The following is a 25,230-nucleotide window of genomic DNA, read 5'->3' as shown; positions in this document are numbered from 1 at the left end:
TGGGAAGAGCACTGGGTTGGAACTCAAGAGACCAGAGTTCTGTTTGCAGCTCTGCCACTCACCTGCCATGTGGCATTGGCTAAGTCACTTGATTTCTCTGTGCCTATGTTCCTCATCTCTCCCTTTGTCCTGTCTGCTAGGGCTTGGTTTTCACTTTTAAAAAGGGTGTATTTTTACCGCAGGATAATGAATGTGCATTAGCTCTCTCACAGTAAAATCCTAGTAAAGACTAGGCACCGGTAGTTTCATTATAAGGTAGATAGGCAATGTCAACCACAGCTAGGGTGAATACATGCTGACCTTGCCTAGCTATCATGTGGTAAAAAAGACAGGTGCTTTTTCTCTACTAGGATGTTACAGTGAGCTAACTACTATACATTAGCTATCTCACTGTAAAAACCACCTGATGGCAGGGAAGACGTAGCCTTACGTTGTAAGCTTTTCACAGCAAGAATTGTCTCGTCCTATATTTAAACAGCATGGCCCTTATCATGGTTGGGCCTCAAAGCACTGCTATAATATAAATAGCCAATAACATGCTTAGCTTAGTAGTGAAATGAATATAATGCCCATTGTTTAACTGTAATAAGTATATTTAAATGGTTGACCTTTGAATGCTGCCTTGATGAACGTTAGGATTGTTGTTGGCTTCCAAATGGGTTTGCTATATTGAAGCAGTGCTATCCCAAAGACAGGTCTGACGTCCCATCCTAATGCATGTGATCTGTACTGCCCTGCAGGAGACCTAGGTTTTGGTTCCCAGGGCACAGCTCTTTCGTGTAGGTTTAAGTTCTGTGCTCTAGCTCTCTGAGCACCAGCAGGGGAGATAGTGCATCTCTTAACAAGATTATCTTCTGACCAATTAAAGTGCCACATTGACAGGTTCAGAAGAGAGTTCTGACTGCCAAAAAATCCACTAGGCCTGCTGAACATTCAGAGGTAAAACAATTGCTGAAATGCATGTACTTCTTCTATCCAGCCTAGCTTTTTGTGTTAGTGTATAAATATGTATGTGGCTACGTAAAACAGTTACATGCTTGAGTTACTAGGGCCGTTAAGATGGTTTTATTAGTTAATACTCCTCGCAGTGAAATAAGAGTTTGAATTGTCCTTGAGTTTAAACATTAAAAAAGAAGAGATGCGTGTCTTATTGGAAGAGAAGAATGTCTTGTGTATAATATGCCTCAAAAACATTATAATGCATCATAGATTTTTGGTACAAGCCAGGTCACTTTTCTGAATGAGGAAGGGACATCTGCAGGTCCAAAGGGACTGGAGGCCTGGATGGGCAAGTTATAGCAATTTGCCATGACCACTCTTTTAGAACATTTCGTTTTTAAGTGTACAAGATCAAGCTGCAGCTTATGCAGCCAGGAACAAGGGCTGATACAGACCTTGGCAGCTTCATGGGAACCATTTTTACATAAGGGTGAGTTCTTGAATAGTTTTTCCACTACATTGGGTATAAGCTTGCTTCTCCTCATCAGTGATACTGATGTTTTACTTATGTCCTCATCCTGAAAATATGCATATAAACAGTACTGTAGTCATTGCAAGGAAAATTATCCATCCATCCATCCATCCATCCATCCCAGGGTACTTAGTACAGGATTGTCAAATTCATGTTATCTAGGGTTACGGAGAAACTGTAAATATGGTAATTAGAAACATGCAGCATTAATTTCTAGTGCTTTTGCACTGAAATTGCTTTCTTAATCTTGGCATGCATCAAAGCAAAGAACACCCTTTGCTACCTTAATAACAGTTTTATTTTATAAGGTGTTAAAGTACTTTAACATATCAAATGATCTTCCATAAAATATACTGAAAGTCAAGGGAAAATAAATCAGTCTTCAGGCAGTGCTTTGCATTCCCATTCCTTACTCTCTCAGCTTGGATAAGGAGACAGTAGGATTATACTGCCCAACTCTACCCCCTTTGGCTAAATCAAGAGGATACTGATGGACTCTGAAAGGACACCTGCGTTATACTGCTTGGCTGGAAGTATGTTCACCATGATTCAGGCCTTGAGGTTAGTTAAGTGGGGAAGCATTAATGGATCTGTAGGGCATTGAGTGGGTGTGGGGGGATTTCAGATGAAGTGGCCTCAAGTTGAGGGGAAGAAGTGATCATCAGTGTGTGTTCTATAATGTAACTAAAAGAAATGTTAACCCTTGGCTTGATTAGCTAAATAATAGCATGGAATGGCTTGGAATTTTTGCCCTTCTGATGAACAGTTTTCTAGGTTACTAGAAATTTAACTCAAGGTCGTCATGCAGAAAAATGATGTAGCCCCAATGTAACATATAAATGCTGAATAATAGTGAGTGTGCAATTCGCTGCTGGAAAACTAGAACTCATAAACACTAGTGAGAGAGCAGAAATCAGTTTCAATACAATTCTTCACAATCTTGAGCGTTCACTTAACAGTGTCAGATGTCAAGCAGAGATGAGACTGGAAGAATCTGCATTTCTTAAGCCATGTAAAATGTTGCTAGGACTTTGTGAACCATTACCTTTTACTTACGACACAGAGACTAGAAATTCTGATACATACCACAGCTTGATAAGCCACCAGCCATTCTAAAACCTTGATCAAGAAAAGGTGAGTTGAAAGAAGGGTTCATTTCTAAGGACCCTACTGTGCAAGGTGTGTTTCTTGGAACAGCTAGAGTCTAAAAAGGAGAAACATGCTGAACCTTGTAATCAGAGACTCATTTTTCCTTATTATTAATATTTACATGGCACCATCATTTTGCAAGGCAGCTTACATAGATTTTAAAAATAGATTTGAGTCCAGATTGAAATCAATGGGAGTTAGGTGCCTTAACCTAATCTTTGAAGGTCTGAGTCTTGATCCCTACCACAAGGAGCTCAAAATCTGAACCAGATTCCTATTGACTTAAATGTTCTTTGGATCGGACCTTTAGTCAAGAGAGCAAGTAGAATGTTGCAAAATACTAATAATATCTGTAATGACAGTTGAGGAAATTAGGCTAAAAGTTTCTAACAGATGCAAACCAGGCATAGAGCAATTTAAGATTGCCCTTGGTGGATTTAAGATTGTTTATGTGATTTGTTTTCTATTTGGGGTAAATCTTGTCCTTTAAAAAATGGATAACATTTCTCAACAGATACTTGCCTGTGAAGTGAAAATCCATGCTGCATGTAGCATGGATTCTATGATAGCAAAAATCCAAAAAAACTTTTTCCTCAGAGAACTAGCAAATTCCATAATTAAGATAGGATATTTCATGTGTTGACTGTCATCGAAGCAGCACCACTAGCTACAGCCCTCTGTGCTCAGCAGCATCTGATTTAGAGTGAGATTCTCTCTTTGATCCAGATTGGTTTTGTGAGGCAGAACATGTTGATCATCTTGTGGATTTACAGTAAAACTTTAGTAGTTAAGGTAGGACACATTTTGCAAGGATACCTGTGCTTCATGCCATGGATATTTTCCATTTTAGAATTGCTTCTCACAATGGGGGTGGGATCTGATGTAGGTGTCCATATTTATACTACTCAGGGCCGGCGCTTCCATTAGGTGACCTTAGGCGGTCGCCTAGGGCGCCAGGATTCGGGGGGCGGCATTTTGTGTGCTCACAGGGCGCACGGGAGCTTCCGGTTCCACTCCTGTTGCGCCGCTGAAGAAGGACCTTCTGCCGATGTGCTGCGGAAAACAGCGGCAGGCAATTGAGCAGCTCAATGACTGCCGCTGTCGCCTGCGGCATTTCAGCGGAGGGTCCTTCTTCGGCGGCTTGATGGGAGTGGAACTGGAAGCTCCTGCGCGCCCCGTGGGGAGCGCACAAAATGCCACCCCCCGAATTCTGCCTAGGGCGCCAGAAACCCTGGTGCCACTCCTGATGCTACTTGGGCATAGGTGCTGAAACTAGAGGTGCTGCTGCACCCTCTGGCTTGAAGTGGTTTCCATCATATACAGGGTTTACAGTTCAATGGCTCTCAGCACCCCCACTATACAAAGTGTTCCAGTATCCGAGTACTTAAATGGAGCCAGGATTTGATCCTAACTTTTTGATACCTATGATGATCTTGTGGTTAAGCACTGGACTAAGACTCATGAGATTGGGGTCAGTTCCTGGCTCTGTCACAGAGCTTCTGTGTTTTACCTTGGACAAATCACCTAATTGCATGGTGCCTCAATTTTCCCTCTGGAAAAAGGAGATAATACTGCCTCATCTCATGGTGGGGTTGGGACATAAACATTAGCAAGTGCTCAGATACAGCAGTCATAGATAAGATGCAGGTATCAAAAAATAACACTTCTTTTGAAATGACTATAGATAGCAAATACAACGTAAATTATCAGTGTGACAATATAACACATTGCATTGGCTCTGCATGAGTGGAAAAACTATTACAAATTTTACAAAGCCACAGAACTGTAATTTACTAGCAAAATACTGGGCAACAGCAAGTAAAGAAAATTGCATCTCTCTGTGGCATTTATCACAGTTTTTATAGCTCTTAGCTAAAGTGCAATGACCACACTGTAACTAGAAAGAGTCCACAAAGGTCCATAACCGTCTTGTTTACCAGAGGCCCTACCCCTTCCAACCCTTTTCCCTGTAACAACCTGACCAGGATGGTGATAGTGACTGTGAAATGCTCAGGAAGATTAGAGAGGCTATAAAATTAAAAAAACTCAATAATGGGGGATTGACTGGGAACATGTCACCTCAGGACGGGATGCAGAGATAAAGTTTCTTGACACCTTAAATGACTGCGTCTTCGAGCAGCTAGTCCTGGAACCCACAAGAGGAAAGGCAATTCTTGAGCTAGAAGTTCCTACAGGGAAAAGGGTTGGAAGGGGTAGGGCCTCTGGTAAAGAGACAGTTATAGATCTTCGTGGACTCTTTCTAGTTAAATTGTGGTTATAGTTCTGGAAGCTAGTTCTGGAAGGTAAACATGGGGAGTCATATTTTGTGCTGACTCAATGCTACTCCAATGTCTACAGCCTAAGTCAGCACAGAATTTGGCCAAACAAATCTACAGCCTGTGGCAGCTAGTCTCAAAAGGCTCTTCCTTTCTTCCTTCCCTTTCACAAAGAACTTTTATATAGACCATCAAAGCTGGGACTCTGTTTTTCTCCTTTTCAAACAGATCTAAAATGGCTAATCCTTAAGTTTAAATCATGTTATTTAAATAGATTGTTAAATACTGTCTCTGTGAAAGCATCTTTTTATACCTAAGCAAAAAGGTCATGTTCACCTAGACTGATAGCACTACACAGACAACACACCTGTATTGAAGCATAGAGGAACTGTTGGTAAACAAGGGCTATTTTTTGTATGGAGGTATGAAAATAAACAGAATGCAACTTCCAGTCAGGTTATGGGAAAGTGAAATTGCTGTACAGAGGGTGCGGATAAGTTACCCTGTAAACTTTTGTTACTTATTTGTTCAATTGGGAAACTATAAAAACACGTCTTAAAAATTTGATCCCCATGTTCTGGAAAAGGGGTTTGAGAATGTTTTATTTTTATTGTTTCTAAGCTGCAAATGCGATCAGAAAAGCCTCCAGTTTAACTCAGGCTGAGGAACTGGATGGCAAAAGATCTGCCAGATCATTCAGCCCTTCTTCCTGTTAGTAAAGCACATTAATAATGTTTTGTCTTGTCTAATTTAAAATGTTCCAAGCAATGGAGCTTTCGCAACTTCCTGTAAGAGTTTACCTGTCAGGGAAATTTCCCAGATATCCAGCCCAAGTTTCCCTTTTTTAATATCACCCTATTGCTTGTAGTTAGTTACCCCCTTCTGTTATATTAAATTAATATTCTTTCTTGGTGTTTGTTTAGTACACTAGATTGAGCCCCAATTCAGCAGAACATTTAAGCTCATGCTAAGAACATGTGAACTATCACACCTTTTCTCCGAGTGTAGACATACCCTGAGTGTGTGTGATCATGTATCCCTCTTGGCATTGGACCTAGCAATGATAATAGCTACCTTCTCCTCTAGTTCAAAAGGCATAGGCCTATGCTTTAGATGCCAAAGGTCTCAGGGTTCACTCCTTGCTGACATCTGTGGTATTTGCATCTACATGTCCATGATTTATGAGTATATTTATGTATATTTTGTAATGGTTCCTACATCCTCTTTTAATTGTTAAATGTTGCCTAGTTACTTATGCATAATATGCATCTTAATTATTTAATTGCATTCTGTCCCAGGAAGAAGTCCAACTATATGCTAGATGCAATCCACTTTTTACCAGCAGAAAATATTACTGTTAAAACATGTGTATTTTGGGGATGGATTTTAGCAGCAATCTGAGCAGACATATCCTTGAGCCTCTCTAAACCTCTACTCCTGCCTTCATCTGATGTGTTTCTACCTTTGGATTTGAGCAACAACCACTTCCTGGAAGGAAACACTGAATGAGAGGGGAAAGGAAGGGGAAAACCAGTGTTCTTAACCCCTAATCCCTGGGGATTCTGAATGTTCATTCAGATTTTCTTCTCATTTTGGAATCCTAATTCCAGTGTGTTAATGTCATGTGGCATATTTCTGAGATGGTCCAGAGGTGAAATCCTGGTGGTTTATTTGCTATGGGCAAGATTCTGCCACCCTTACTTGGTGAGAATTCTGTGCTTTCTCACAGAGATTACTCCAGTCCCTTTAACTCAACCTCTTAGTGGGCTTGTTGACTGGAAGACTCCTGTGGTAGCAGATCATCTGCTCCTGCCACAGGTCCACCTGTCCCTGCACACAACTCTGCAAGTGGACTATACAGGGTATGCATATCCCTTGCACAGCCTCTCCACAGCCTAATCTCTGCCCTCCTTGCACAGTAGACCATTGCTCTGAACCTTTAAAAGGAGCGGTGTGCTCTGATCTTAGTCCCCATTTGTGCATGTCATAAAACCATGACATAATTCAGCATTGTCAGTGTCTCTGCTCAAGGAAGGTTCAAAGCTAGATTAGCAGGGGTTAGGACTGAGGTATGTTGGCAAAAGGGGTATGGGAAAGCTCGCAGGAGTGACAGTCTGGTATTGACACCTCCTCATCAATTATTGGGAGTGGACCACATCCACCCTGGTTGAATTGGCTTTGTCAGCACTGGTTTTCCACTAGTAAGGTAACTCTCTTCTCTTCATGTGTCAGTATAATAATGCCTGCATCTGTAATGTTCACTCCATGCATCTGAAGAAGTGGGTTTTTTTACCCATAAAAGCTTATGTCCAAATAAATCTGTTAGTCTTTAAGGTGCTACCAGGCTCCTCGTTGTTTTAGTCTGATCCATATTCCTGTGATCGTGCCAGGACTCTCCCTCAGTGGCCTCACTTTCAGGAGTATATAATTCATTCATATTTTGTTTAGTAAAAGAAGTGGAGAGAGGGAATAGCAAAGGCCTGAATAATTTTCTAGTGCAAAGGAGAAAAATAGTATCCCACTGCACCGTATTTAGGATGGGTCTGATGAGCCAAATGTTTGCAAGGGGATCAGAATATGCCAGCAGGAGTCACTCTAAGCCTCCTAATGGAAATTTAGGAAGTTAACAGAAGTCTTCAAAATAATCAAAGATTGAGATGAATCATTTAATTGCAGGTGATAATGAATGTTTAAAGAACACCAGTATCAGTAAGTTCTGCAGCAATTCTTGATCATTTATTTTACTTCTGCATGATCTGGTTGCCTTTTGATTTTCTTTTAACTCATTTTTAAAAATATAATAAAGCTATTTCCTGGGACAAAGACTACATCTGTCCTCCAGACTGAAAGAACAAAAGTCTGGAGCAGTGTGTATCAAGTTGCCTCAAATTTCTTAATCTCATTACCCTGCAGCAATATCTGTTGGGAGTAGTGAGTGGACCCAGGTATTTCCCTACTGTTACTTGCTATTCCTAAGTGTTGGCATCATCAGTGGGACCCATCTTTAGTAGAAGATCAGTGTTAACTGTTAGTATTCTGAGAATGATGTATCTAGAATAATAAAAAGATTCCAATATGCGTTGTTGATGGTGTATTAGAATTGTACGAGCACACACAAGTCCAAGACCTAATTGTACAGATAAAGCCTTTAATTTTTTTTATTTTACCTTGTGATACAAGCTTCATTGGTTAACTGGTTAGACCTCAATGAACAGTCAGAAAAGCCACAAACTAAAAAGTCTGGCCTGTATGTAATAGTAAATATAATGAATACACGAATGATCAAAGTGTAATGGTTCAGAGAGTTTTAAATTATAAACGAGAGTAAATAAAACTGGGTTGTGCTTCATAATATAATCTTTTTACTTTAAAAACCCCTCTGTAACATGTAAAGTTGATTTCATTATCTTGGATAAAGCAAACACAACATAGATCGGAAGAGCAAGTAATGCCAATTTCGAAAATGTGCCTGAAAACATATATTCACTCATCCATAGATAATTCTAATTAGGAATTGTTTACTATAAATAAAGCCTGGATGCCTGACCTAAAGACAGCTTATATATGGGTACTTAGAATGTTCTGCTGGACAATAGCAAACAGCAAAGCATCACTAACGTATTATGAGTGCTGCTTCAGGTTAACGAAAACACCCCCGCTCCCCAGAACTTTAAACTGATGGGGGGAGGGATGCTCAAATACCACGAATCAGAAAAGCCACGACTCCCCCCTCCCTCCTTGAAGGAACCTGAAAGGAACTTTGACTGATGGGCGCCAGTGACTGCGGCTGCCCTGGGAAATCAGAACCGAGCAGCGCATGTGGTGTGATGCAATGAACCACCACCCTCTCGAAGAAAGCCGAGGCAAGCCGATGGCCCAGTTTTGCACTCCGAAACATGCTGCCTGGCGTTGTGGGTGGATGCCCCAGTGCAGCACATTGCCCGGCCGCACTCCCTGGAGCTGAGGCTGCACGTTGCAGACTGCCCAGAGCAGAACGCCCTCTAGCTAAAGCCAGGCTGAAGACACTGACAAGCCACCCTCCACCCCCCCATCTGACACTGAGAAAAGCAGCTCCCAGCCCTGCCACCAAAGCTACAGTGTCTGCGCTGCACACGCTGAAGTCATAATGCTGTAGACGCCAACTGATGAACAGGCTGTAATTGCAATAAAATGTAACCTTGATGAGGGTTCGAGGGCAGCAGCGCAGCCCTGCCCTTTGGTGCGTTTTAAAGGGACTAGTTGAAAACAGTTCAGGAAGTGACAAGCCTATTTCCTCTCTGTTAGCAGATCGGTACGAAGCACTCCAGATCCAGCAGGGGAGTCTTGCGGGCTTCTTCTGGAGACGGATGCTGCAAACCGTACCAAGGAGCCCAAGAGCCGGGTGCTGGAGCATGGGGACTTAATACAAAGAGACAGAGTAAGAGAGCCCGCCAGATGGGTCGCTTTCTTAATTACATGCTGGACATTCGCCTTGTCTCCTCTCCCCTTTTCCCCATTCCCCTACTAGTGGTCTGGCCCTGAGCAGATATTGTTGCAATGTGTAAAATAGTAGAGCTGGGACACTTTTATTCTCTTCTTGGAGAGAGAGCGAAAGAGAGACTGGCCTGATGGCTTGAGGTGGAAGCTATTTATTTTTTGTTTCTCTTTGTGCTTGACTGTCTCGCCTGCAACTGAAGGGATGGGACAGGGAAGTGCCCGGGTGAAGCCAAACGAAGCAAGCAAGGGAGCAGGGTCCCACTGAAAGTCTGGTCTTTGCATCCAGAAAAAAAGGCAGAGCGAGCGAGCGAGCCAGCCAGGGGTGATTGATCCTGCGGTATTCGGTTAATCCGGTTTATAACTTCATCTTTCTCGGCTGTCATTACAGAACTGTTGTTAGGGCAGAGCGAAGAGGAGGGGGATGCTGTAGGGAGGGGGGCGGCAGCTTTCCGAAAAGTTTCAGCATTATTACAAGACGGCGCTTTTGTTGATTGAAGTTTGCAGTTAGCCCAGAGATCTGGACGCCGAGCCGCGCAGTTTTGTCTTGGTTTATTACTGTTGGACAGCTCGGAACCAAGCTGTGGCTGCTGCTCGCCAGTGGGAATTGCAACTGGAAGTGTGTGTTAGGACCCCTCTGTGGTTGGATTTGTTGCTCTTCTGTTTGTGCTGGTTAAAAATTGCATGCTTTGCATTTGCACATGGCGATAGGATCCGTCCTTGAAAGGTTCTTGTAAAGTCACATTTTTGTAATACGCCATTGATTTGTCTGTCCCAGGGAGTTTATTCCCCAAGCTTGATGGCTTTTCTCGGAGGGTTAAAAGAAAGAAGTAAATCTGACCATAAACAGGCTTGCGAAGCTGACATGCGTTCTGTTGTCTGAGTGCTTTATAGTCTACTCCATAACAACATTTGTCCACAGTGCTCTAGATATGTATGTAGGGCCCACTGTATACTGTAGCAGCAATATTTTCTGCAGCTACTTTAACTTGTAACTCAGGCGTGATATTGCTGTGCTGAAATACAGCTCCTCAGTTCTTTATGCCTCAGTGTGTGTTTTAGACATACTGTACTTTGATGAACAAAGAACAGCTCTTAGCTCCCTATGATAAATGGTATTCGGCCTCCTACAGGCTATACTCTTGAGCACTATATATACATTATGTTCTTTGAGTATAGGGTACCCACTAGTAATCTGTACATTTTAACTTTAGGTGCATGCCTGTCAGTGCTTTTGTACAAGCCAGTGTAAACTTTCCTATATTCAAAGCAAGTTAGCGCTATGGTTGGCTGTTGTCAAATATGATGTTAGGATTTATTGCTCCCTTATCTTTTTTGGGGTTGTCTTAAGGCCAATACAAATGTTTTCTATATGCTGACAGAGATATTCAAATAGCTTTTTCTCATTAAAACATGATAGCATACTTCCATGTGACTTCCTTGCATATGTACTAATAGCTGTACTCATTGGTAATAGCAGACTGATTTCTTGCTGTGCCTACTTACAGCAGGCAAATAGATGGCAGTAGCATTAACTGGCCCATATGGTATATGATCTTGTTAGCCGAGAAAATCATGTATGTGAGAACACATTAGTAATGCTGACAAAAGTAACAGCTAGTCTTGTGAAATTATTATATTTGTTGTCAATTTTGTCATAGGCTCTGATTTCATCTTAATTTTAATACACTCGGTGACAAACCTGGTGCAGCTAAGATTTGAGACTGGGTTATTTAACGTGTTAATACTCTGTGCACCTTTTCCACCATAAAATAAGTTGGGAATGGAAACAAACTGTGTGTGTCTCTCCATATTTGTATTACTACCCATTTTTTTGTTCATGGGTATATTGTATCTTTGCTGAAATGATGTAAGATTGTGCTTTCATTTGTACGCCCAGCAGAACAGTGCATACAGACTGCCCTGAGTTCAGGAGACTTTAGTGGTGAGTTGGCTATAGAGAAGCTGTATCATGCTATAAAACCAAGCAAACTATAATGGTGAAGCTGGCATGTGCTGAGAGAATGGCATCCATTAGGTGCTTTAATGTACATTTGTTGCAGGAAAAACAGACAAATTCAAGACAAATTTATATAGCATAGCCAATGAGGGTTGGGGATGGAGTTACCTTTCGAGAGTTTGGGCTGTAGTGAACAACCGTTTCTCTTGTGTTAGAATTAGTATGCTCTGCCTGTGTAATTTTTTTTTCTGAATGTATCGATTTATTCCACTGTCCTTCCAGACTGGGAGTAATGGTTAGCACAGCTGAAACCAGAAATTTCAAACCACCAGCTACAAAACTTTGATCCACCTAGCTGTACCAGGACTTAAATGCACAGCAGGACGGACGTTTGACTGAATTTACTGCATTGACACACTTGCCAGCGTCACCTTTAGCCATTTACAACTTTTGCCTTCAATGAGTCCCTCATTTCTTCACATTGTTTCTTCCTGTTGGTAGCCATATTGTAGAATTTTACTTCCTGATACCAGGGGTGAGGGGCTTATTTAAGTATTATTAGGTGAATCAGTCCAACAGAGGGTAATGAAAAGCAATTTGACTACCTTTATAGAGAAGTCCAAAGGAGTTGAATACATGTGGGTTTTACGTACATTTAATTGGGTTCTGTAGAAATTACTCAACAAATCTATGAAGTAGTTTAGCCATCCTACAGCGAACTATAGCAAGGATACGTTTCTCCACTTAATTGTATGGGATTGTTCAAAATACCTACAGAGAGGTTATCATTTTCTTTGTATTGTTTAAGACTTTTCTCCTCAGGAGTCTTAAAAGATTTAATTTCCTTGACATCAAATAATATATATGGCGTTTGTAACAAAGTGCAAGGTCATGCACAATGAGTAGTTCAAAGGATTCATTTTCCATGCAGCCAGCATATATATCTTTAGCAGCCTTCAGCTGGATTTGTAGTTTGGAAATGTACCCATCTGCTTAAAAATCCCTCTAATGTGACATTAAAAAAAAGGTAGGCATAATTTGTTATATAACATGCTGATAAACTCAGCTTCAGCTGGAGATTCAAACCAGATGTGGATGTTTTCTTTTTAAATGCTCAAACAACAGTAAGAGTATATTTTGACAAATTAAAAGCTACTTGCAAATGGCAAAGGTAACATCTTGAAATAACCATCTCTATAAAAATACTGAAGACTTTGAGTGGCTTTACATTTTCTTCTTCTATCCTATTTAGTTCCATCACCTTTTAGCCAGATTCTTCATCCCTCTCATGAAGGAGCCATTTTCTAAACAGCAGTGATGCATATGGCATCTGCATGGCCTGGTCTGCTCAGCTCTGTCCCTCTCCTGGCAGCACAGCTATGATTTCTGAACAATACACAGAATATTAGAGTACAGAATGGGTCACTGTAATAGTTCTCAGCTAACAAAGTACCCAGTCCTGTAAGATAATGAGTGCCTTCAACCTGCGACTGATCTAGGACTAAATATTTACTAAGTGTGGTTGAAAAAACAGAAAATTTATGACAGAATTTCTGTAGAAAATTTTTGGGTTGCTCAAAAAACCAAATTCTTTTTGAAAAATGTTATCAAAATTTTCAAAATCTGAATGCTTTGATCAGCTCTAATATTTACCTATGTGGGGCCTGTGCCCACTGTAATTTTTGGGAGGAATATTCCACATTTGGAGAGAAAGAAGGAACATTTCTTTGTCATAAAAAAATTAAAATAAAGGCACAGTGTGTGAAGTGTGTATGTAGGTGAGAGAGAGAAAGTTTGCAAGGGGTTGCAGACCTGGCCCCTCAAATTGAACCAGATGGATGAAGGGCACACTTTAAGTACCGTCTTACCAAAGATGCTGCTCCCCCCACACTCCCTTGTTTTCAGACCACTTTAAGCAGCACTGCTAAGGCTGTTTGAAGCGGCTCAGAGATTTGGAATGTTAGAAGTAGCCCTGATGTACCTACATTAATAGACAGAAAGCAGGTGGGGGCAGTCAAAGGTGCATGATAAGTGCCATTTACTATGTGCTTCAAACAGCTGCCATTTTAAAAAAACCATCTGCCATACAAATGTTTCTTTCTTTCACCGTCAGAGGTAGAATTTCCCTCCTCAAATTAAACTGGCTTTAGAATGGCTACTGAAGACACACTGTGCTACATACATTCACAGAACAAGATGATCTACAGCAGGAATTGCTTGCACTCTTTTACATTTCAAAAGTGGGAAGGCAATTTTTGTTTTTGAATCTCCAGATTCAAATTTTTTTGTTTCCAGGTCAGATCTAAAAGAGGAGGGTTATATTTTCTGGGTCTGGTTTGGTTACAGGCCCGGTTTCAGAGGACAACTTACACGAGACTTCTATCTTATAAGGCAGATATCTTGTGAGAAAATCTCAGTTATACAACACTATCTAATCTGAACCTAGACCTGAATCATAGTCCTGACCGATCTCTGAACCTGATCCCTAGTATAAATGAATCAATATCTGATCCACTGCCCTTTATAGCTCAGAATGAGTATATATAGGCTGAGCAGGCAGTGTACAAATCAGATCCAGAATTGATTTAGGCTAGGGTTCTGATATATACATCTATATCAGGTAGGCAATGTATGGCACACGTGCCGAAGGCGGCACACAAGCTGATTTTAAGTGGCACTCACACTGCCCGGGTCCTGGCCACCGGTCCAGGGGGCTCTGCATTTTAATTTAATTTTATATGAAGCTTCTTAAACATTTTGAAAACTTTATTTACTTTACATACAACAATAGTTTAGTTATATATTATAGGCTTATAGAGAGACCTAAAAAACATTAAAATGTATTACCCGCACGTGAAACCTTAAATTAGAGTGAATAAATGAAGACTCGGCACACCACTTCTGAAAGGTTGCCAACTCGTGATCTATATTATACAATCTATTAAAATTATATATGTAATTATTTATATAATTTTAGTGTATTTTTTCAATATAACGGGTTGTGATTCAGTTTCAACAACTTAAATGGCACGGTAAGGCATACAACTTTTGCCAGAATCAATCTATAATAGATTTGTGAGAACAGGTTTAAAGAAGCTTTTCCAGTGCATGAATAGAGGTGTAACTGTGTTTTATACAATGTGTCCATTTTATATTACTGTTCAAAAGTTCTGGTTTTGTGACAGGCTGCTACATATTTTGAGGCTGTTTCTTCTATCCTTTCCTTCGTCCCAAAGTTCTACAGGGTTTCCCTCACTCTGTAGAGGAAACTCCTTAGCTATTTCTGAGAGTGGACAAAGGAAATATATTTTCTGTGTTTTTCCTACAAAGTCCCAGTTAAAGAAAGAAAAACGAAACAAACTAACTAAACCAATTTGAATGGTGTGATTCGCACCCTTTCACACTGATGTGAAATTAACTTAATTTGAGTGCTTCGTGATTGACATCAGTTGACATCAGGGCAGAATTTGGACCAAATAGGTGAAGCAGTGACAACTGCCAAAGTTGTTCACTGGTATTTAAAGGGTTTAGCCAACAGAGCCAGCTTAGGTGTTTGGGATCCTCTTGGCATGTTATGAGAGGAAGGAAATGATCATTCTTGTAAAATACCTGTATCCAAAGCAACTCTGTATCTTAGGGTGAAAAAACACTGAGGACAAGATCTTGTTTCTTCTGGTGCCATGGAGAAGCAGGACAGCCATGGAAGCATGAAAGAACTAGGAGATGTTTGTACAGTGGAAACTGAAGAGTTAAGGGCATCTTTTTAAGGAATAGAGACCTGTGTTGTTGCTTTTTACCCCTCTTTCCCTGACAGGGAAGGGAGGGTGAAGAGTGTGTGGTAGAAACAATTAGGGGAAATAAAAATATTTGAAGGGCCCTGGAGGACTTTGCATTTCAAAGGTTCCACTTTGTAGAATTTCGTATCATATCACCATGGTTTCATTTTTTTAAGGCTTCCCTCTCTTCTCTTTCTGCTGGGGGCAATGGCTGGGCAAGCTTGGCAATCTGCATCAGGAACCTGTGTTTTACATTGCAGAGGTCCATGCAAGCTATTTAAGAAATATTATACTAACAGCCTCTCTTGTATGTCTGATCCCAGGAGAACTAAATATAAACTAATCAGCATAAGAGAAGGGAATTTTTCACCATACTACCCTTGTGAGATTGTGAGTATATAAACCACTAACAAGACCTGAACCTGAATGGCTGCAAATAGATAGCAGAGCTCTACATTAGCATGTAGGAAAATTCAGATTTGCACACTATCTCCATGAATATTATGAATGGAATTTTATCAATGTGCAAATTCCAGGCCTATAAAATTAGTGCAATTCAGAATGCAGACCTACTAACATGTTTGTTAGACTAGATGCGACAATAATCTGTGCATTAGAAATGCCTGGGAGAGACAGATATGTCATTTCAGAGAGAAATCTAATTCATCTATCTACCTACCTGCTTTTATGGCCCTCTCACCATACACTCTGGACACCTCTGTAATGATAGAATTCATTATATGTCGTGTGGAGCATGGACCTGATTTTGACCAGTCTCACACTGGTGTGAAGCAGGAATATCTCCATTGAAGTCACTGGAGCTGATTCCCCTCTCACACTAGTTTTGCAAAAGTTTTACTGCCTTTCATTGAGTTACTCCTGATTTTTACTGGAGTAAGGAAGAACAGAATCATGCCTGAGAGCTTCTGTTTTGTTCTCTTATTTTGCATATCAGTAATGTGCATGATATACACATGATGAGGGAATTTATTGTTTTATAACAACATTATGCTACAAATTCACAGACTAGCCAACTCTGACCTAGCTATTTGCTTAGGCCAGTAATGCAGAACATGGCTTCGGTACAGTGAACCAGCTAACCGATCATAAGGCTGTTTTGATTTTTTTCATACTTTTATGGGTTGTCCACCCTTAGAAAGAAAAAATTTCTAAGCAAGAGTTAAATTTTGAAGTTCAGCCCTGTTGGTGTGAACTCTGGATTCAGTAATACAGAGTTTTCATGCATGCATCACCAAGTCATCAGCATCTTAAATTTGTTTTGAACATTAAGAACCTGACCCACCCAGAATTCACACCCAGAACTTCTGTTGGTTTTGAATAGGTTGTTTCATGGGTTCTAAACTTTGGGTATGTCTTCACCACTGGCCGGATTGACGGGCAGCGATCGATCCAGTGGGGATTGATTTGTTGTGTCTAGTCTAGACGTGATAAATGGATCTCTGAGAGCTCTCCCGTTGACTCCTGTACTCCAGCTTGACAAGTGGCGCAGGCAGAGTTGATGGGGGAGTGTCAGCAGTCGACTTACCGTAGTGAAGACACCACGGTGAGTCAATCTAAGTACATCGACTTCAGCTACGTTATTCACGTCGCTAAAGTTGCGTAACTTAGATTGATTCCCGCCCCTAGTGTAGACCAGGCCTTTGTCTAATAAGATTTGCAGCAGAAAAAGCCTGCTATCACAAGGGCACTCTGGGGGAGAAATTGTTTGGCATTAATAAATGCAGAAGTGTAGAAACCACAACAAATGCCAGTCATTCTTAATAGTAGAGGGACAAATTCATCCCAGTGTAATTCTGTAGTAATAATTGTATTTAAATTGAAGGTTAAAAATTAGAATAATGAATGCAAAATCTGCTGTGCTCATTTTGTGCATTGTACCAAGAAGGGCCCAAGGAAACCTTGGTCACGGTTTTTGCTTTCAGAAAATTAAATATAGCAGCAGCATTGGTGTTGCTGTAGTGCAGCCCATTTGAGTCATCCCTTGGGTTACGTAATTCCCTATTTTCATTGAAGTTGGCCATGAAGTTTGTTTTTGGCAGCCAGAGGTTTAGCACTTTTTAAATTATACTGTGCTCTAGATACTGGAATGACGTGAACAAAGAGAGTTTTATGTTTGTGCCACATCTTTACAAATATGAGGCTTTGTTAGAAATGAAATTTGGCAGATGTTGATATAGCAGTTTAAAAATTTGCCAATTCTCTTGGTTGCCACTTCAAAACCAGTTTAATTGGAAATGACCAGAATCTTTATGATGAGAAATGAGGTTTGGTGATTGCAGTCACAAAAACAAGCACAACTAGTATAAATCCGCGAGTTTGTTGACAGTCTCAGTAAAGGGGCTGAGAATTGTCTGGGTGTGCAGGTGGAGCTATCCTTTTACCCCTAAATATAATATCCTTCCAGGTCAGACTTAAAGCACATTATTGGAGTCCTGTGGGGAAGCAAACCTTGTGATTGCTTGTGATGTAAGATAGAAGGTCTTCAGTCTCCACAGGTACCGTTCCCTTGCGCTAAATTTGCATCAAGGCACCAGAATGCTAAGGAAAAGTACAGAGAATAGTACAAGCATGTAGGGACAAAATGTAGAAAGGCTAAAGCACAAAATGAGTTACACCTGCCAAGAGACATAAAATGCAATAAGAAGAGGTTTTATAAATACATAAGGAGCAAGAGAAAGATGAAGGAAAGTGTAGGTCCTCTACTTAGTGGGGTAGGCGAGCTAATAATGGAGGCTATCAAGAGAGTAGGCATTTAATGTGTGTTTTGCCTCAGTTTTCTTCCTGATCCTGTGGCCTTCCAGGCATCTGTCCACTCTCCAGTATAAATGAAAAGCAGACTGCTCTCATTTATGCTGGCTGTTAGTAGCCCCAAAGAGCTACTCCCACAGCTGAGGAACAGCCAGGTGAACCGGAGACCCAGCCATGCCTCTTTAGTCAATAGCCAGAATGTATGTGTGTGTGTGTGTGTGTGTGTGTGTGTGTGTGCGCGTGCGCGTGTGGTATAGGAGATGTTATGCCAACTCTAAACCACCTGAGGATTCCCTTGTGCCAGTGGAGTGGTATAAAGCAACTCCAAAAGGCCAACCAATCGCAACACTGTTACTTTGAAGTGGCCATTTGATGTGTTTTCAGTATTTCTGTGTTGGAATTCAGTTGCCATAACTAGGGCACCTCCATCATGAAAGGTACTGGGACTTCTTCTTAGTTCCAGCTCTGGTTCACCCAAAAGATCAGAAAGTCGCTTTAAGAAATGTTTTGTTTTGTGTCTGTAATGCACATCTCCAGTAGCCTAGTTATGTGGTCATATTTTGCCTTTGTTCTGCATGTGGCTCAAAGCCTATGGTTCTATCTTAGACTGTCCCTAACATACATATTATGGGAAACACTCACAGAGTCTCTTTGGTCATCACCAGTGCAACCTTCTACACTATATTTAGGATTTCTAATTTTAGGTTTCAAGTTGTGGAGAAGAAATGATGAAACTACTCCAACTCATTTTTCAGAGTTCAATTTTTTAGTTTTTAAATCAGCACTGGTGCTAGCTATTTTGAAATGTCAAATTGTGTTGCCGCCAGCTGTTCTTCCGCATTGATGCTTCTCATGGTGACGTTCTTATGAAAACTAGTTTTAAATTTGGTAAAAGTTTGAGGTATCTATCTCATTTATTTCACATAGCACTTATTGGATACTTCATTCATATGCCAACCGTTGTTTCTGATTGCTTCTGTAAAGGTTTCTTGAGTGACAATATGTCTGGTATAATCAGGGGTTCTCTACTATGGTTTGGTAGGAGCAGAGAGATTTCTTCCTGTAGACAGCAGTAGTGTTTTATAGGATGGCTTTTAATAGGGAGGCATGGTTGTCTAATGGTTAGAGCATGGAACTCGGGTTCAAGAGACCTGGCTTCTAGTCTCAGCTTTATCATTGACTAACTGTGTGACCATGGGCAAGTCATTTTTCCCCTCTGTGTCTTAGTTGCCTCATCTATGAAATAGGAATAATAATACTTATCAATCTTTGCAAAGTGCTATGGATGTAAAGCTTTAGGTACAAAATATGTTCTTTATTATATATTGCTTTGGGATGGTACCTAACAGTTGAGCAAGGCTGAGTGCTCTAGTCATTTCTTGTGTCACAGTTATATGCAAAAGTATAGTACTTTTGAATGGTTTAGGTTTTGTAGTTGTGTGATAACCTTAGTAGCACTGAAGCCTATTATCAAGCCTTCTGTGCTTGAAAATAGTCATACATGTCATGAAATCACTTTAAGTGTATGTTACTAAAACCCATTATGTTTTTTTTTTTGCCGCAGCCATTAAAAAACAATATCATATACCATTTTTGAAGGGGCAAGTTTTAATACTATTAAATAGATGTCAAAACATACCATCAAGTGCAAGAACTGAAAATCCATTACAATTAGGAAGACACAGAAAGCATTAAAAGAAAAATCTACATTAGTCTTTTGTAGCATCTCCATTAACCTAGAAAAGATAATCCATTTATTAAAATATCAGTTGTGTTATAATTGAAATGTAATGCAGTAGAGAGTGTTTTGCACAATGAAAGGATCATGTTTAAAGAAGATTTAAACTTACTGATATATTCATTTGGAAACTTACTCACCCACAGTTTCTGTTGCTCATTGTGTGTGCTGTTGGTCAAAATTACTTTTCCCATAGAGGTTTTGGATGAATCGTTATTATTGGATACAGGTCAGGAGGGGGCAGAGACTGGGTAAAATTGCAAACATTTTTCATACTTGCTATCTGGAAAGCTAAACATTGGCTAAATAATTCAGACTGTAGCTGCAATCCTGTTTCCACTGATGTGAAAGGGAGTTTTGTCATTGATTTCAGGGGGTGATGGAGCAGGTCCTAGATCTCTATAAAAATTAACTACTCTGGCTATAAACCTGTGAAAGTAAATGAATGTACATGAATTGCATGTAGGAGATCTGCTCTTTGTCTATATATATGTATTGAAGTGAGCAATTTAATAACTCTGAATTCTTTGGAAACAAATTTATCCTACGACTTCCCAAACAATTCCATGAATATAATACATACTCTTATATGTTTTGACAAATTAAGTATTTTTAACTTCATTTTTAAAATTCAAACTCTTTTATGTGATTGATTGGATTGCTAGCACCCTTGTTATATGCAAACTATTGTTTTAGCTGTTTGCATGCCTCTTGTGTCCTGTGACAATGCTGTAATTCACAGTCACAATAAGGTTACAGATTTTAAAATAATGATGTTAGAACTGAAATGAAAGTCCAAATTACAGACAGAAGGTCTGATTTTTCAACCTTTACTCATGATTAGTAGCACTTACACAAGTAGTCCAATTGACTTCACTGGAACACACTACTTCTCAGCATGTAAATTCAATCTAATTAGGGAGTATTAAGTTGAGCTGTATTCCTTTTTAAGGATATCTCAGTTATGGTACAAAGCACTGCAAACGGAAGTGAGTCTGTCACGTTGACAGAATAGTTCTCAGTTATTGAAGAAACCCTATTTTCCACTCCATGCATCTGATGAAGTGGGTTCTAGCCCACAAAAGCTTATGTCCAAATAAATTTGTTAGTCTCTAAGGTGCCACAAGGACTCCTCATTGTTTTTGCTAATACAGACTAACATGGCTACCCCTCTGAAACCTGTAAGTTCTGTCACCATCATGTGCCTATTAAACTCAGCCATTCTCCGCACTAACTTCATAATGTCTACTTGTGTGCATCAAGGAAAAAGCCTGATGTCCTTACTCAGTTCTTCCCAACTGTTTGTCCAAGTTGTGACTGAGTAAGTTAGGCCCACAGACAAACTTCTAAAAGCAACGAACATTAACTATCTATTCTTTGATATTTATACAAATCCTATCACCTTAGTTCTTAAGAACGGTACCATTTTCCATTCTATCTATGGACAGCAGACACTGACGTTAGCATAAAAACAATCTCTTCTTTTCTTTTAATACTATGTGCTGTTAGTTTTTCCATGCATACTCCTTATATTGACAGTCTAACCTACAAAAATGTGACCGCTAGAAAACTCTCTCATGTATTAATTGGCAGCAGATACATGCTAAAAGCTAATTAATAAGGAAGAACTCAAGAGAAGAGTGAAATCACTTTACACATGTTGCAAGTATGAATTGAGCATCCTGTTGGATATGAGTAGTCCAAATGTTTTCAGAAAACAAGAGGACTGTGGGTAGATGGATTTCTGCTCTGTTTAAAACTGGAGTAGGAGAGATGGAGCATGGTTTGATGTAAGAATAGAATTAGCTCTAGTGTTTTAAATTATTGGGTTTGTCATGGATGAGCCAATCATGTAACAACTTTTAATTTAATGGAATCTTTATTAATCCTTTACACCTGATGTAACTTTTGACACCTTATGTGATAGAAAAGTCATATTTTGTGTTCTAACATTTCAGAATAATATCTGTACAATTTTTAAGTAGTTTTCATCCTTAAGGATCTCAAAATTCTTTGTAAAATATTTTCAGTAGTGTTCAGCATTTACAGTTGTTAAAAAATCAGTACAGTGTATATTTTGCATTAGCTTTTTCCTGTAATAAATACATCATTTTACTAGGTGTTATTATTTACTTATACAATGCCAAAGGTGTGCATGCTGCTTTACATATATGGGGGGGGGAGACAAGTTCCCTGCCTTGAATATAAAACATCTTATAAAATGAGATCATCTCTCTAGCAAGAGAACTAATTAGGGAACACTTTGATATGCACACATAATTCCTACTGTTGCTAATGAGAATTGTATGATTTTATTGAGGGCAGAATATTATTTACTTTTTCTATGACTGAAGATTGATTGAAACATATCCTCTGCTGCTGCCAGCTGGCTCTCAATGGAGCTGTGCTAGTTTACACTGGCCCATTTCTTAAAAAGAGGAAACATGTCTAACATAGAGTATGCCCATTCAGAGAAACAGGGCTTCTAATATTCAGAAAACAAAAGCCCATCCAGGAGGTACTAGCGCTGGGTCAACTTTCATTATCTGGAAAAAGAGTCAGAAACATTCATTTTTCTTTCTCACATTCTTTTCGAAGCAAAGAGAGGCCCCTTTAATAAAGAATTGTAATAGTAAAAGTGTTTTATGGGACTAAAATAAAATGAAACATAAATCAATTACCATCAAAAAGCAAAAGTAGCTACAGAACCTAAATAGGATTGTACCAGGGGGTGGAAGGGCAACACCAAGATTTCATGGGAGGGATGGAACAAACCACCTCACCAGGCCAGAAGAAGCCAAGTTTTAAATGTCCAGTAGAGCTTATAAGTGAGTCTTTTTGCATTGGACAGCCCAGTCACACACAGAATTCTGAGAGGGTGTCTTTAAATCAGTGAAGAAGCCAAGAAATGGTTATCAGTATCTGATCATAGACCTTTGGTTTGTCCTTTCTTTGGAAGGAAATACATGCAAAGGTTGCTGTCTCTAAAAAGGGGTTGATGCCTGTTAGTCAAGTAATGTTAGGTAATTACAATATTGCCAACTCTCGCAATGTTTAGTGTGTTTCTTAAATCCCCTGCTGCTGGAGTCAAGAGATTTTAAATGAAAGCTGAGCTTCTCATGCAAAGAAATGCATTATGAGCCCAGTCATGGTTGCCAAGGAATGCTTGAAAATGTGAAGCAAGTGCTCCCTAAAGGCTCAGAAACCAGTAGACAAAGAGAGAGAACCCAACATTTAAAAAACAAATGCGGTCTATCTCATGATTTTTGAACGCTTGGAGTTGCAGTACTGTAATAAGTCCATGCAACATGTTGATATGGATTTTCCCATGTAACAGGGATGAGTTTTCTAGCTTCTGTGTTTGCACTGAGGAATCATTCATTGTTGTGCACTGACAAAACAGCTGGCACAGTTGTTTATCCAAATAGCACAGGGACCGTCGTCAGCTTTGAAGCTGTGTCAGGATTCAGCATCGGGTCAGTTCTTCTCAGGATGTTGCTTCAGAAGAGAACTGTGATGAGACCAGAGATATGCTGGAGGAGGCTTAGTTAAAAATCATGGCTCAAAATGGGCTGGAACTTCTCTCTTTTGTTCTTCTCATTTCTCTGCTCCATGTGTGAGCACTGAGGAGTCTGTTTCACTTCTTGATTTTCATGGAGCAGAAGGGAGTGGGGAAGGAGGGAAGCAAGAAATGAAGTAGATGTTCTGTCTGAGGAGATGGCTAGAAGCACTTGTGGAAGCTGCTGCCTCGCTTCATACCACCACAGTCTTGCTACCACAGTCTTCTTTCCTCAAAACCTCTCAGAAGTGAAAGGGGCTAGAAGTCACCAAGAGAAGGCTGGAGTGTGAAAGAAGGTTGAGAAATCATGGACTAATTATAAACTTCAATCTGAACCTTAACTTCTTTTTGACTTGATGTTAATATAGACTTCAGAATAATTATTTTTGAATACCATAAGTAGATAATTATTCACTTGCAAATACTACAAAGTCAGCTTGCTGTTGGGGGCATTAATGGGAAAATGCAGATTTTCTCTTTCGTGGATGTGCATGCAATTGTAAATGACTCAACACTGAAAGGAATTAAGCAGTATCTCAGAGGCAGTGTTTGAAGAAAGCTGAAAATAAGGTGCTTGGTTCAGCCTGAATATAAGCAGATATCTGTTCATTTGTGTTTGCTTTTCAGTATCTCTTTCTAACACTTCAGAGGCAGATTAGATTGCTTTGCTTGTGTTGGGGCACACTTGCTCAGATGAGTAATCTGAGCAGTTTAGTGGAGCTACTCATTTGAGTATGTGTGAATAAGAGTTCCCCAATGTGGCCCTCAGGGAGCCACTTATAGGTCCAGAATTATGAGTTCTAGTCTCCTGCTGTTTCTACCCTCCAGGAACTGCAATACTATGAGAATATCGGGTTTTGTATTATTTCATCCCCATAAATGGTGTTAAGATGTAAGTGAAACTATAAACATAAATACTAGACCCCCACATACATCTCACTAGAATGGTTTTCAAGAAAGCAACTTCTTCAGGCGCTATTTGGCATTGATTCAAAGGACAGTCATGGCAGGATGTTGCTTTGACTTCTTCAAAGAGGAAGACTTTATGTGAGAAAACATGGACAGGCTGAAACAGCAGCTACTATAACTCATCACAAAATTAAATCACTCCTGAATAGACAGATTCTGCTGCTTTTATTCATATAGGGTACTGTCTTACTCCGTGAGTCTCATTAAAACAAGTCAAATTCTGCCAGTCTTACTCTCACTGTGTAGCGCCTTACTTCTCAAGTGGTCTGACTGAAATTAGTGGAATTACGTGTGACCCTTAGATTTTCCTCATTACCCGAAGACCTGACAAACTTCTGAAGATGTAAGTAATGTTGTCATGTTCATTTGCTTTTGACCTATGAAGGCATCTGTATCCAGTCTGTCTGCATAGCTCAGATGATGGGTCATATGCGACACAGATTTCCTATCTGTCTTTTCATCCACTCAGTCCCTTATATCCCATCCCTGTTGAAGCTTCACAAAGTTCCATCAGCTCTGATGGATACTCTGATGTTCCAAATGTAGAGCTGAGCATTGTAGTGTAGTTGGCAATAGCTATAGGAAATTCCTTGAGCACTTCCCTCCAAAGCTTCCTTAATTTAGCATAGTGGATGCAAATAGTCATCCCTTTGCACTGATGAATTGTGAAGAACAGGAAGGGAGAGTTCCCTTCCCCTCTTTCTGTATTTCCACATCTCCACTGGAACTATCCACATTGGTTCCTTTGCAGCTTCCACATACAGGAACCATCTTCTGGTAACAGATTGTTGTGTGTTTAATTAACTTGAGGAAAGCAAGAAATTTAAAGGCTGAAGGACTACATAAGTTTGCCCTTCAGTCTGCCAAATTCACACTAACTCAGACAACTCACAGAAGTTTGGCTTCTCATTCATTAAAGAGATTTATGTAAGGCACAGGGTTCCAAAATCTATTTCCAGGGTTCTGGAGAGTTCTGAGTGGCATCAGCTATTTGCAAGCATGAGATGAAATCTAAGTGGAGCCAACCAGTGTCTTTGTCACTTACACTCCTCATTACCACAGAGAAGGGAATAACTATCCAGACATTACC

At 40.0% G+C, this 25,230-nt stretch overlaps 1 protein-coding gene across 4 annotated transcripts in view; it reads left to right on the top strand.

Annotated features, from left to right (window-relative positions):
• Positions 1–25,230, top strand: part of EEF1AKMT2 (EEF1A lysine methyltransferase 2) — a 60,986-nt gene that overhangs the window by 17,366 nt on the left and 18,390 nt on the right. For 2 of the 4 annotated variants that reach the window (XM_030571328.1, XM_030571327.1), the window contains exon 6: positions 9,181–9,313. The exons of 1 other annotated variant lie outside the window; for it this stretch is intronic. In XM_030571328.1, the coding sequence (XP_030427188.1) occupies positions 9,181–9,299 (119 nt within the window). In that variant the 3' untranslated portion in view covers positions 9,300–9,313. The remainder of the gene's footprint in view (positions 1–9,180; positions 9,314–25,230) is intronic. One more of the 4 variants, XM_030571329.1, reaches the window with a different exon arrangement.

The sequence above is a fragment of the Gopherus evgoodei genome, chromosome 7, assembly GCF_007399415.2.
Source record: "Gopherus evgoodei ecotype Sinaloan lineage chromosome 7, rGopEvg1_v1.p, whole genome shotgun sequence".
NCBI classification, from domain to species: domain Eukaryota; kingdom Metazoa; phylum Chordata; order Testudines; family Testudinidae; genus Gopherus; species Gopherus evgoodei.
The sequence above is the reverse complement of the archived record's forward strand: the minus strand, read 5'-3'. Positions and strand labels throughout refer to the sequence as shown.